At 40.7% G+C, this 14117-nt stretch overlaps 1 protein-coding gene across 1 annotated transcript in view; it reads left to right on the top strand.

The window, feature by feature from the left end:
- GPR158 (G protein-coupled receptor 158) overlaps window positions 1–7644 on the top strand; it is a 181876-nt gene extending 174232 nt beyond the window's left edge. The window contains exons 10-11 of the mRNA XM_085227228.1: window positions 1166–1312; window positions 2080–7644. Of these exons, the coding sequence (XP_085083354.1) occupies window positions 1166–1312; window positions 2080–3522 (1590 nt within the window). The 3' untranslated portion in view covers window positions 3523–7644. The remainder of the gene's footprint in view (window positions 1–1165; window positions 1313–2079) is intronic.
- Window positions 7645–14117: the final 6473 nt, after the last annotated feature.

Raw genomic sequence — 14117 nt, 5'->3', positions numbered from 1 at the left:
GCTTTCAGAATGGAATGATAAAATGCCAGTCAGCTCCACCTGCCTCTTGCACCAGTCTATAGGATTTGAATGTAGTTTTCTTCTTGTGCAGTACTCCAGCAAAACAAGTGGCTTTATAATGGCTCTTGAAATGACTTGTAACATTAATCAAAAAGTCAAGAATCAAAGGTAACGGTAAAGGTGAAAGTTGCATAAAAGGAATAATGCTAGGAAGTTCAAGTTGATGTTTCTATCTTTTCCTGATTTGCTGACAAACTCTCAAAAATAGATATATTAAACATGCATAACCAGAGGACGCACTGATTCGGCCTTAACACTGCAAAGCCCTGTTTTTTTAATGACTCTACTAGTCTTTAGTAATAGTTTTATTTTCTATTTTTTATCCATTAACTTAATTACATGTCTTCAGAGATGCCTTCCCAGACTAGCCTAGAAAATTTGTTAACCTTTCTGAAACTGACTCATAACTAAGGATCAGGGTTTCCATTTTTAGTTCATTATTTGTGTAACACTGTACAGACTTTCCTTCCAGTGCCCCAAAGAATTCAGGGAATGAAGAGAAGATTCACAATGTTATGTTCAATTCATAAGGTCCTGAGGCCAGACGACTACATGGGCAATAGAGTCACAGATGAATTAATCCATATGAATAAAAAAATAGCTCACACAACCTCTCTTTCCAGTGCTTAATAACTTTTTTTTTTTTTTTTTTTTTTTTTTTTTTTGCCACTCTGTCTACTCATATTCAGGATTGGGATCCAAAATGGGAGAATCACTTTCTGCAGGATTATTCGACTGCATGGAATATGGAATGTAGTTGTATGGTTTTAGCAGCCTAGTTGGAAATACTGAAAGTGTATTCCCATAAATTTGTCATATAAGCTTAAAGTGAATGCAGTGTAAAAAGGCAGAAATAAGTGGCAGAACAAGTACAAAGGATTTTTCTAATGCAGATTTCAGAACCCTTAGTTAGTGGTTAATCCACCATTCATATAAGTTCTTCCATACAGATTTTCTCCAGGACAGTAGTTACACCAGTGATGCCTATAGGTATTGAGTTCAGAAAATCGTATTAAATCCATTGTGATCAACCGTATAATGAAAACTACTGTAAACTTTTATTGTACACTAATGGCAACATCTTTGTTCTGAATGCTTACTGCAGTTTTCACATTCAAGCAATAACCCAAGAGATGATATAGCTACAGAAGCTTATGAAGATGAACTTGATATGGGTCGATCTGGATCCTATCTGAACAGCAGTATCAATTCAGCATGGAGCGAGCATAGTTTGGATCCTGAAGATATTCGGGTATGTATAACTAAATATCATTTATTTTGGACTAGATGATCTTGTAGGTCCTTTCCAAGCTTGTGATTCTGTGATTCTATGATTCTATGATTCTATTTTCAAAAGCATTTCTTTCACATTGGTAAATTCTGAATCAGTTTGATTTTTTTTTTTGCAGATACCAAATGAAATATGTCAGTTAAGTCTCTCAGTGACTGGATTCTGGTCATGTGAAATATCTTGGAAAGAATTGACCAGCGTAAGGAAAAAGTAGTTGTAGTAAAAGTCATACTGGAGGCTGAGGAGGAAGAAACTTCCACAGCAAAAGCCATTAATCAGTTTACATAGGTTCTTTGAAGCACAAACAGCTTCAATTTGATGTCACTGTGATTAGTCGTTTGTACACAGCTATATAATATATCATTTTGATAAACATGGGAAATAGAAAGCTGTGCTGTTGCTGTCTTACGCGATAAAAGGACATTTCTGCCTGGAACTTGTCTGACTTACAGTCCCAGAACACAGAATAGCAGCAAGAGTCAGTAGGAAAACTTACACCACAGTATTGTATGAATGTGTATTGGTTGTGCATGCTGTCTGATGTGCAGCCATGCAGGGTAACTGGTTTGTGCACTAGGGCTGAACTTAGTCTTAAGGTGGAAAAAAATGGAGAAATAGCATATTCAAGAATTAGTAAAGAAAGTGGGATAAGATTAATGTGATTTTTAGGGGCGCTTGTTTGACTTTGTTCTGTTCATACTATTGTTTCTATTTACTTTGCTTTACAGGATGAGTTGAAGAAACTATATGCCCAGCTTGAAATCTATAAAAGGAAAAAGATGATTGCTAATAACCCGCATCTCCAGAAAAAAAGGTGCTCTAAAAAGGGCTTGGGGCGCTCGATAATGAGGCGTATTACAGAAATCCCAGAGACAGTCACTAGGCAGTGCTCGAGGGACGAGAAGGACCTGATGGAGCACAGTGCTGTGAAAAACACGGCTACGCTGAAAAAACCCCCACAAGATTCCACAAGTTCTGCAAAGCCAAAAGAAGAGACTTTGAAAAACAGAGTCTTCTCATTAAAGAAGTCCCACAGCACTTACGATCATGTCAGGGATCAAACAGGAGAGTCTAATAGCATAACTGCAGAAAGCACAGAAGTTACAGCTGCTGAGAATTCAATTCTGGATTCCTTAACTGGTAACAATTTAACCAAAAAAGCTGAAAAAGTTGAAGCAGTGTCCACTGAATCGGTCCCTTTGGTGTGCAAATCACTAAGTGCACATAACTTAAGTGCAGATAAGAAGCCTCTACATCCAAGAACATCTGTGTTACAGAAATCCCTCAGTGTTATTGCTAGTGCCAAGGAGAAGACTCTGGGACTTACAGGTAAAACACAAAGTCTAGAAGAAAGCTCTAAATCTCAGAGATCTCAGCAGAAAGTGAAGGAAGGCAGCAAAAAGCACTCGGCCACCGATAAAGGGGAGCACAAGGATTCTCACCGGAAGAACTCTGCTCAGTCTGAGGAGACAAAGAAAACCCATAAGTCTGGCATTATGAAGCAGCAGAAGGTTAGTCAAACACCTGCAAATCTAGACACAGGCCCAGGTAAGACTCTGCACAAGGACGCCTTCGACATAGGAGAAGTTTGTCCTTGGGAGATATATGACCAAACTCCTGGTCCTGTGCCTTCTGACTCTAAGATTCAAAAACATGTGTCTATTGCTTCCTCAGAAGCAGAGAAAAATCACCCTTCCCAGCCAAAGGGGAAATCTCATCATAAGCAGAAGACACCTGAGGGCTCTCAACAGTCGAATCAACAGAGCCCACAGAAGTTGGAGGCAGGCACTCGAGAGGTGCAAGAGCAGCACATTTTTGAAAATGATAAAAAACAGTTGAATTCCAAATCTCAGGGCTCCCCTGGGCTGAAGCGCGAGAACGTTAACAGATATGCACCAAATGTTTGTGGGGGGGAGCACGAGGAGCTGCCCCAGAAAGCAGCAGAAAATGTCAATAAATTGGTGGAACAAAAAAAAATTGCCTCATCTGAGGGAAATGTGCTTTCTGACTCCCGTAAGCCAACTGGTTACTCGCAGCAACCTTTAGCATCTCGAGCTGAAGTCTGCCCTTGGGAGTTCGACACACCAGATTTACCAAATGCAGAAAGAAGTGTAGCTTTATCAAACACCTCTGCTATAAGTGCAAATAAAACAGCAACACCTCGAAAATAAGAGGCTTTTGGACTGAGGAAAGTAGCAACACTGAGAAGAAAGACACCAGGAAAGACAAAGGGACTTAGGCCAAAAGGATCTGAAAATTCCTAAGGAGCATCACTTAAAGGAATCAGCACAACAAGTAGGAATTAAGCAAAACAAATTATTATTATTGTTATTATTTATTTGTTGAGTGCCAACAATGTGATTAGCAGTGCCCAGAATGTGGTCCCTGCTCCAAGGATTTTACTGTGTCATTGAAAGAAACTTGCCTTTCTGAAATCACTTCTCCTTTAAAAGAAAAATAAACAAAACACCAAAACTTGGTAACAAACGCACACTGTAAATCTTAACAGAATTATTTCTGAATGTCACAACTGGCTTTAACTTGCCCTTGGGACTTTAAGGATCCAACAGAAGTAGGGTGTAGAAAATGTCCTGATGGCAGAAAGGATTATCAATGAGCAGCTCTTAAAATGACGACTTTTCACTTTGCGTATTTAATCTCAATAGCACTGCTAACTCAATGCATCCCAAAAACACATTTTATATAATGGTTGCTCTCATTTTCTTATTACTGTGTGTTTAAGTACATTGTTGTGTCTCATATTAAAGCATTCCAGATTGTGTAATTTTTGCAGATACCTTTGATATTATGTGACACAACAACACATTTATGCAATCTGCAGATACTTTTTTCTTATTGCAACTTAAAATACCTGCTATAGACTTTTTGTTTATATATAGAATTACAGTAATTGTTCGCTGGCTGTGGAAGCCAGTAACTCTCATTGGGAAATTCCTTTGGGGCTTGGGAATTTTTTTTCTTTCCTGTGATTTATATAGTGAACTTTTTGTTTTACTCTCTGTTATTTAAATTTATAGTTTGATACTGTATTATTCAGGGGTTTTATACACAGCAAGTTACTTGTTATGCACTTCCCTGTTAATGCTCATAGACTTTGCTAATAGTGGAAATCCAGTCGTCTTAGCTGCATATTCTGGTAAGTCTTAGGACAACTTATCTGTTGTTTGTTACAAATTGGAAAATATAGTCTAACAAACCAGAATACCAACTCTAAACATCCGTGAGGGTGATTTTGTTCAGTATTTCATACTGAGCATATCCTACTACATGAGACAGGCAAGAATGATAACGAATATACTCCAGAAATGATGACCTGATTTACTAAAACTGGACAACTCTGGGAAATTTATCAGCTAGCTAACAACAGTTTACTGTCTATCTCTGTTGGCAAACCTCCAGAAACTGGCCTTTGGAGATACACAGGTGAGGAGAGAAGTCCGAAATATTACTCTTCCCTATATTGGCAGCGGCAAGAGACAGTGGGAATGAAAATGATGGGCATCTCTCTCCCACTCTCCAAGTGTGTTTTTTTTTTTTAATTTACACATACATTTATGGAAACAGTTACTATTTAATGTAGCGCTAATTTTCAGTAATGGCTAAAGCCATCATCCTGCATTTGGCTTAATTCAAAGGTGGCCCACTTACAACCATGAGTCTTGGTGCAAAAACACTCATGGTGTACCATCAGGGCCTAAGAGGTATCATAGAGAATCTGTGTACCACTAATAATAAAAATTAGGTTCCGCCCTCACCCATCTAAATTTAGAACCGGTGAAGTGCTATTCAATAGAATTGACTGTACAAAGAGTACTCCAAAATAAAGACAGCTCAGTCCTAAAGAACTTGTGCAATCTGAGAGAAGTGATGGGATTCACTAGAAGATGAAATGAGGATGATTGAATAGAATGTGTTGTTTAATATATATATATATATAAAATATATATATAAAATAGATATTTATATATGTTTAATATATATTTAACTTGTCATATCTAATACACACATGCACATACATGTATGTAGTACAAACTGATTTTTGTGGCATCATAGAAAAAGTGGCTTAAGATAAAATGTGATGATTGGAGGGACTTAGATGAGCTGGGCATGAAGAGGACATTTTTTGTCCTTTGAAAAAGACAGAATATGGGCATGTCTACACTAACAAATAGGACAGATCTTCTTACTGCCTCTGGAACGTGCAGATGCTGAGCCAGCTGGAGACAAGTCAGCTCAGGTCTCGGTGCTGTCTGAACACATTGGCCTCGCTCATAAATTCTGTCAAGACTCAGAGCTTGTGAGCTCCATGTTATGGTGGCCAAACTGCCACAACCAGCCTGGCAAGGTGGGATGGTGCTTTGTTCCACCATGGGGACATGCTCCCTGGGCAGTCCTGACTCTCCCAACCCTCTTTTCTAGGGTGCAGTTATGGCCTAGATCTGGTCTCTGCCTTCAACACACGTCTTCTTGCCAGGACCCTGATTTGGCCATCTGAGCACATGTTTTGCCCACACAGTGCCAGTGGTGTTCCATGTGCAGCCCAAATCCAGCTTGCTACTTATTTTGTAAAAGGATTGAGTTCAGAACCTACATGCCCAACTTCCCCCTTCCCCATCCCAGGCATTCACAGAACAACTTCAGTGGGATTTGATCAGCTGGAACAGTTCCCTGTACACTTCCCTGCGTGGGAAGAAATCCATTCTGGGAACACTTTCAGGGAGTCCTGCAGGTGCACACTGACACTCCCCAGATAGATGCACATCTTCAAACTTGCTGAGCATGGTGACCATACTCGTGAGTGGAAGAAGATCATGCAGAATGTCCAGGAGGTGGTTGGTGTGAGCAGGGAAAGAGGACAGTTTATGGCAAGTTGTCCTTCCAAACAGAAGGCAGTGCTTTGTTGGAGCCAGGTGTTGAGATTAGAAGTGGGCATCTGTAAGAGGGTCATGAAAGGAGACTTTTGTACGTCCTCACTGCCTCTTTGAGACAAACGTTCACAAGGAGCAGGTGTCAGTTCTGATGCCTGCACTTGTCCTGTCCTCCCTCCTTCACCTCAAGGAGGCTGCTGCTCGGAGCATGGTGCAGCATCCATAGGGCACCTGCCCCAGCCGTGTGGCACCGCTGTCCTTTGCAGCACTGAGCCCTTCATGTATGACTATGTCTGAGCCACCACTCTGTCTACGATTCCTTGTTCATTTTGTTTTTCCTTTCTTTTTGAAGACAACCTCACTGGAAATACAAAAGCAAAGTGCACTCCTTAGTTGGATTAACTCAGCCCAGCTGCTCTGGCCGCAGCAGAACAAAGGCTGGTTGACCACGGAAAGCACTGGCTTGTGTATTCTGGTTTGGTTTGGTTTTCTTTCATCCTGATCCCTTCCTTCACTTCTTAAAAAATGGCTGTTACGGTTCTTTAGGCTTGTTGTAGTCGTACATCCTGACTGCTACAATTGGAGAACTTTCCTTCAGAAAGCAACAAAGCTTTAGCAACTGATATCTGGGCTACAGATTCAATTGGTACTTTAGATTTCTTTGCACTTAAGAAAGAGGGGCCAAACTTCACTCGACTACTATATTTCACTATGATGCTGCTAGAAACATTGCTTAATGAAGACATACTAAGTTAGACATAAATAATGTTCTGTATTTCATAGATTTTTCTCCACCAGCATATATTGGCTAGATTGCTTAGTCGTCTTTTTCTGGAGTTTCATCGTCATTACTCAGCCAAGAGAAGTGTGACTCTAGAATTAAGATGTTTTCTAGCAGATCTGTTAAGAGAAAAGATAATAAACACTAAGGTCACAAACATTTGCTAGGTTGTCCTTTTAAATGCATGTGCAAGCTGCATTTCTCCTTTATTTCTAAGCCATGGTTTATAAATAAATTTATACCAACCTTATTAGACTTGTATAATTTATGCAAGATTATACGCTTCAAAATAAAAATCAGTACACACCTATCAGCTTTGGTGGCATCATAGGCCTGAAACCAGACAATACTTTTATATTTGCTCTCCTTAGGCTTTTGCATGCATATGACAACAGGCAGGCCTGAGAAAACACTGCCTTTTGACTTTCAACATTTTAGCTACTCCGAGTTGTAGAGTACATAAAGCTATAAGTCTCTTCACTTTATAATGTGATTCTTATAACAATGTTATCTGGCTAACAACAGCATCCACCATGAAATACTTGATAGATTTATGTTGTAATGTGTTGCAGCATGTAAATAATGTAACTTCTCTGCAATAAAGCACATTTATATGAAATCTGTCTACAGCCTTTTGGGTTGTGAATTTTCTGAAGTCATTACTGATCCAAACTAAACTAATAAAGCATCATAAACTGAAAGTGAGTTTTACAGCATATATGGGCTGATCACAGCGTTAGCATATTCAGGAGTTTCCACACGTTTCCTTGACATCAACCTTTAGACCATGTACTGTGTTCAGGATTTCAGGTTAAGGAAATTGCATGGCCAGCAGCTCTCTTTTCTCAGTCACTGCAATTTAGAGACAAGAACTGTAGGATCTATGCTACATTCTCTTGAAAGTAATGGCAACTAGAGCACAAAAGATTAGGAAATAGATGGTATTTCATGATGTCATTGTGGAAGTCTGTAGCCACCTGTATGGTATGTGTGCATGGGTGGATTCCTCATCTAATCTGTACATATGTATGTAAACCAGATAGAAAGGTAAAGATGTTCAGAGACAGAGAACAGCTGCTATGTGAACAGTGACTGAAGAACAGACCAACTGCAGCTTGTTTAATGTGGAAGGGGGATGACTGAGATAGTGATGAGACCTACATACAATTACAAATGGTCTGAACGTGATTAGGAAACCAATATTTGCTGGTTTTCATCATCCAAGAATTACAGAACATCCATGGTGACCTTCATGCAGCAGTTTTAAAACAAATGAAGTCTTTTTCCACATACACTGTAATTGTGAAGCTCATTTTAACAAGTTGCTGTGGATACCATGAGTTCAAACAGCATTAGGCAGGCTCTGGAAGAGAAATCCATCAAGATACTTGAAAACAGGATAAAAACTCTTAATGTGGAGGTTGCTGAAGATTGTATAGTCACCCTGGTTCCTTTCCATTGTCATCTATTACTGGATATAAGGCTAAGTGAGCCTTTATTTTAGAACAGCCTTTGTATGTTCTTATTTTTGTATAAATATAGACAGTTAGGCTTAATTTATTTTTAGTTATCAGACCATTTTTAATTTATGTCCCATTATTCATGTAGGAGTTCTTGTAGTTTCTGGCACTTTCTCATTGCTTCCTAGGGTTGAACCATTGCTGTTTCTGTAACTGTCCTGAATCATGAAATCCAGGAGTGTTGGGGCCATGAGTGGGAGAGGAGAGGGAGGGAATTATGTGTGTTCAGTAAATGAGCTGAACACAAGTCCTTTACAAGTAAGAATTCCATCTATCAGGAAAATAAAGCTTGGAAATTTTCTTCTGAACCACTTCATGGTGCTCATCCCAAAGCTAGGGGTCTCACAGACACAGCATGTCATAACTAACAGAGGCCTTCTGAGCTCCACTTCTCACACTTCTTGGCTTCTAAAGGTGAGTACAAGAGAGAAATGGACTTAGTGGAGAGAGTGCAGTGTGGGGCCTTCAGGCTGATCTCCTGTGAGGAGAAGATGAGAGAGTTGGAACTGTTCAGCATGGACAGAAGGAGGCTTGAAGGGAATCTCACCAATGTGTGTAAATCCTTGAAGGGAGTTGCAGAGAGCACAGTGGTGCCCAGTGCTAGGACAAGAGGCAGTGGGTGCAAACTGGAACACAGAATTCTGTCTAGACTTCAGACCTCAACCATTCTGTAATTCTGTGAAGAACGTCCAAAGTGTTGTGGCTTGGGAACTCTTCAGAAATGGAACACACAGAAATGCACACTCTTCAGAAATGCACACACACATGCACAAAGAATGTGAAAGTCCAGGTACTTGCATGTATTTTGGTTGAAATTTGATGAAAAGCATCATTTACAGCTGTGCTTTATATTACTTCTGTGCTTTTGTTGTAAAATAGATTTGACTCTAGGTAACTAAGGCTGTCCCCACCCTTCCTGGAGCAGATGGGATTGTTTGGCTGGGGGTTCTCCCAGCACCCTGCCACTGCCCTGAGGAGGTTATCAAGAAGGCTGAGATGGGCTCTTCGCAGTAGGGCAAGGGGGGAGTGTGTTGGAAATGTTAAGTCACAGCTTGGACCAGTGACTGAACACCTGGTAGGGAGGAGGGCCAAGTCTGGGGAGCTCAGGTGCATGCAATGCTTCTGAATAACCAGAAGGGGTGGATCCTGGCTCCATGCCTTCCCTGACCTCCTTTAAGGATTGGCAGTGGATGCAAGTCTATCTTGCTGGAGAACCCTGCATCCATGAGGTCTTCTGAAGGTAAGCAGCTTCTTTCCTTTAGTTCTGTGCCCATGGCTGTTGCATTTGCATTTTGCGGATCCCATCCTTGGTATTTTTCTTGACTTGGCTAAAAAGTCCTGGGCAATAGCTAGCTGCTTTCAGTGAGTTGGGCTGCAGAGTTCCTGAGGTGTTATCTGAGTGACCCTATTGTCCTATGGATTGCATTCACAGCTAGAACTTGTTCTTCACATTGTTCTTTTGAGAGCTTCCATGTGGAAGCTAACAGCTTTGGCTCCCACGTCAGATCATGCAGTCACTTACACAAACGCTTCACTGTGTACATGATCTCCTAACAGCTATTATAATTGAAGGACACTTTGGTCTTCTGATCCCTTCAGCACAGAACCAGTGTGAAGAGTCACAACAAATAGTGACAATATTAACAAGAAAAGTGACACTGAGCAGAACTGGCTTGAGGAGAGTGGTTTTAGCTGTATGTGTTAAGTGAGTGCTTGATCTTTTGCACAGCTGAAGGAGCATCTTCCAAAAAAAATTATATGTATAAGGTTTTTTTTCTGTGATACCTGAGGGCTAAAATTCACATTGGAGTATGGAGGAGCCGTGGAAGAAATTCTAAATTAAATTACTTCTTTTGTAAACCCAGTTCTTCAAAATGGCATTTGATTTGTTTCAGGATTGCAGGGCTGCAAACCTGCTTGCAGAGCTGTAATTTCAAGCTGAACACTTCGTTTTTCTTTTCTTTTTTTTTAAATAAGTAAAATAGTATTTTTTTTATAGATTGGAGCAACTTTTTCCAGTTCTAAAAGAGCTAATTTAATCAACTCGAAAGTGAGCTTTAGCAGTGCTGTGAATTTAATAAAAGATATTGGGTAATAATTGATCGTTTCCCTTGGTGAGGCAGGCCTTCATTGTGTTGTGGTATTCAATCTTCTGGTTCTTTAATACTTGGAAAATTGAACTTTACCTTTCCATCTATGCAGGTGACTTTTCTTTACTCATTTACTTATACGTTAGCTCTTTTAGTTGCTGAAAGCATGCAAACAAATCAGGCACTGAACGTTTTACCTTCAGATTGCTGTTTTTTATGGTTCTGAATATAGGGGATGGGCCTAGTTTTTCATTTTGCTCAAAGTATGGGAAGGAGTATATTGTACCCAAAATAGCCATATATTTTTGAAATATGCATTTATGATCTTCTGTATAATACAGATATACATATGGTATGTACAAGTGTACCAACACGAATATATGGCTCATTTAAATGCTTATAGCCACTATTCATAGTGCACATAAATAACCTGTTTATCTACGTGTTGATTTATACAGAAGAAAAACTGTGGTGTGATTCATTCTTCCACTACAAACAAATCAACACAATTCTACTTGCAAAATGAAATGGACTGTAAGGTTTGCATAGGAGAAATTACTCCCTAATCACTTTATAAATCTCTGAGGACACAGCAGTGAGCAAGTGGTGCTGCTGCTGCCTTTCCTGGCTGCTGCTCTCTGCAGGATGAGGACAAAGAGTCTGTCCTGACATTTATTTGTTTGTTTGTTTATTGTTCAAAATGGCCCAAAATTTACAGTCTTACAGCAAAAAGAGACCCACAAAGTCAGCATGAGGCCCTGCCCCCGTGCAGTCTGCTGCAGAAACAGGCTCCACCGCTAAGCTGGGTGCACTCATGGCATGGGAAACTATTCTGAACATCTCATGGAACCACATGTGAGCTGCATCCAGAATGAATGCATTAAAGACTACCAGGAATGAGAACTGAACAGAAGGAGAGGTTGTATGTTTGACCTAGGTGCCTTGTCAGCAGGACTTAGATGGATATACCACAGACTCATTTAACTAGTCTATTAAATGCACTGAGCTGTGTTATGTCAGGATCTGGCTACATTTGCATTAGGGAAACTGAAACACAATGTCAGCGATCCTCAGGGTACAAAACTGCTCAGGAACAAAGAAATGTTCGTTCCTTGCCCTGAGAGCTGCTACTGGCCATTCATGTCTCTCTGCCCAGCAGGGGACCGGTTGGCTGCCTTCAGCTTTTTGCCACCTTGCAGGTGGTACAGAAGGTTTGACTTTTCATTAGAAATGTCACCATGGTTATGCTTGCTTTAGCTTTCTTTTCATCTGGATGCCAGAAGCATTGTGCTGCAAACTAAAGCTCTTTTCAGGTTGCGCTCCTGGCTGCTCAGCTCCCTTTGATTCCTCAGAGTTATTTTCCCAAGCTGAAGTCCTGCACTGACAGCAGCACTCTTCCAACCCTCTCCAAACATCCCACTTTATTTTCACATCACAGACCACCATGCAGCTCAGAGCCTTGTTGGCAAAGTACCTCCTCCCCACCCCTCAGCCAGAGACATTCATCCAACTTTCTGTCTGGCTGTGAGCTCCTGGAATAGTACTTGGTAAGCCACCCAGGGAAGGGCTCTTTACACAGGCACTGGTGTGGCTTCCAGGCTCCCCATATCTTAATTTTCCATTATCAGCATGGAGATGACATGACTGCTTCTGAGAGATGATAGGGAGGAGGACAAAACCAAAATCTTATCATCTTCCAATGCTGGTGATGGCACTAGCCAACAGAGGCACGGTGCTGCTCCTCACCTTTTGTATTGCAATGGATTTATGTAGTGCCTAATGGCAATCAATGGGTACTGATTTACAAAAGATGACAATGTAAGTGGTGATCAGTTTGCAGGTTATGGAAGCTTGGTGAATGTCAGCAGTTCTGTACTATGCGAAATTTCCTTTTGGAACTGTCACTTTATAATCTGCAGCTCTTAGTGAAGCAGAGAAAACCAAATAAATCAGAAGCTGACCTTTTCCTGCATTAAAGTTTTTGTAGTCTCTGAGCTGTTCAAATGTGGGAGATGAAAACTTATTGGGTTTTATCACCAGCATTAGAAGTCCTCTGGAAGCTCCCATACACACCTCCACAGCTCACAGGTGCCACAGCAGCATTCCCGTGTACACACAAAGAGCGAATTAAAAATCCTCCAAGTACTATCCAAATGTCACAGGGATGTCTTGGCTATTTGTGTCTTTGGTACATCTGGTACAGTTTGGTGTATCTGTTTAATTCCAGCATTCTGCAGAGCCAGGTATGTTCAAAGAAATAATATCAAAGTCTGTTCTTTGCATCCTTAACTACAAAAGCTGGGCTTTGTAAACAGGGCTGGGTGTGCTCAGAAGAAAGTGAATTTGTGGCAAATGTGGAGATAAAATCTGCTGTGAAGACCCTGTTAACTTATATTTAATGTCACCACCACGATGTTTATGCAGTCAACCCAGATCCTGAAGAACTCCGTAAGTGCTTCTGATCCTCCCTTTGGGCATTCTCTATAGATCTCCTACCAGAGATGCCTTCTTCCCCCTCTCTTACAAAGAGGATCAAAATGAGCTCATTTAGCCACTATCACAGCCCCAGTGACACCTCCCAGCACAGGTGTGCCCTGGGCTTTAGAATTACTTTCATACGCTTGGTGTCTGGCTCTTGCTCTGCTAATTCGAGCTGTTCACCTCTAGTGGGGATTTTTCAGCTTTATCTGTTGCTCCAGAGTAGGACATGGGAGGCAAAACAGATGTAGAAGTGCTGGGCATGTTGGTGTTTCCAAACGTGCTATTTACCCTGCTGCTCCCACATACTGCCAGTGGTTTTCTTCTCTGTGGCTCTTGGTTTCTCCACACTTTGTTGTGGACATGGAAGCTTTGGGTTACAGTTTTCCTCTGCTTCCTGCACAGGTTCTGCACTTCTGTCTGTTAAATGCTGATGCTTTTCCTGTGATTGCAATTTCAAAATCATTTCAATTGTCCAAGACCACTTCCTCACCCCAAACATTCACTGTCCCTGACCCTGATTTCTGCTCTGAGTTCTCTCCTCCCCACTGACGCACATGTTTTGCTTCAGACTCCATGTGCAGCTTGACCATGTGCCTCGCCCCCTCTGTGGATGAACAGCACAAGGCAGGAGTGCCAGTACTATTGCATCGATTGAGGTTGTGTACAAAAATGCGTGTACATAAAGAAGTGCTGGGTGGTGTTTTGTTTTGTTTGTTTTGATTTTTTTTTTTTTTTTTTTTTTTTTCAGTCTTTCCAGCCTGGGACTGTGGGAAGAGGAGGAGACAAAAGCAAAAGGGAATGCATGATGATGATCATGTGAGTGTATGAATGCATCTCTGACACACAGAATCTGTATCTGTTGCTTTTCTAGCTGTGTTTGCCAATGAAGATATTGTGTAAGATTTGTTAAGGTTATTTCCAGACAGAATTTTTTCAGCATTTTTCTATGGATTCAGGATATAAGAGATCAAAATAATCTAAAGAGATCAAAAGAATTGTATTGAC

This window comes from Meleagris gallopavo, chromosome 6 (assembly GCF_905368555.1).
Source record: "Meleagris gallopavo chromosome 6, MGAL_WU_HG_1.1, whole genome shotgun sequence".
NCBI classification, from domain to species: domain Eukaryota; kingdom Metazoa; phylum Chordata; class Aves; order Galliformes; family Phasianidae; genus Meleagris; species Meleagris gallopavo.
The sequence above is the reverse complement of the archived record's forward strand: the minus strand, read 5'-3'. Positions and strand labels throughout refer to the sequence as shown.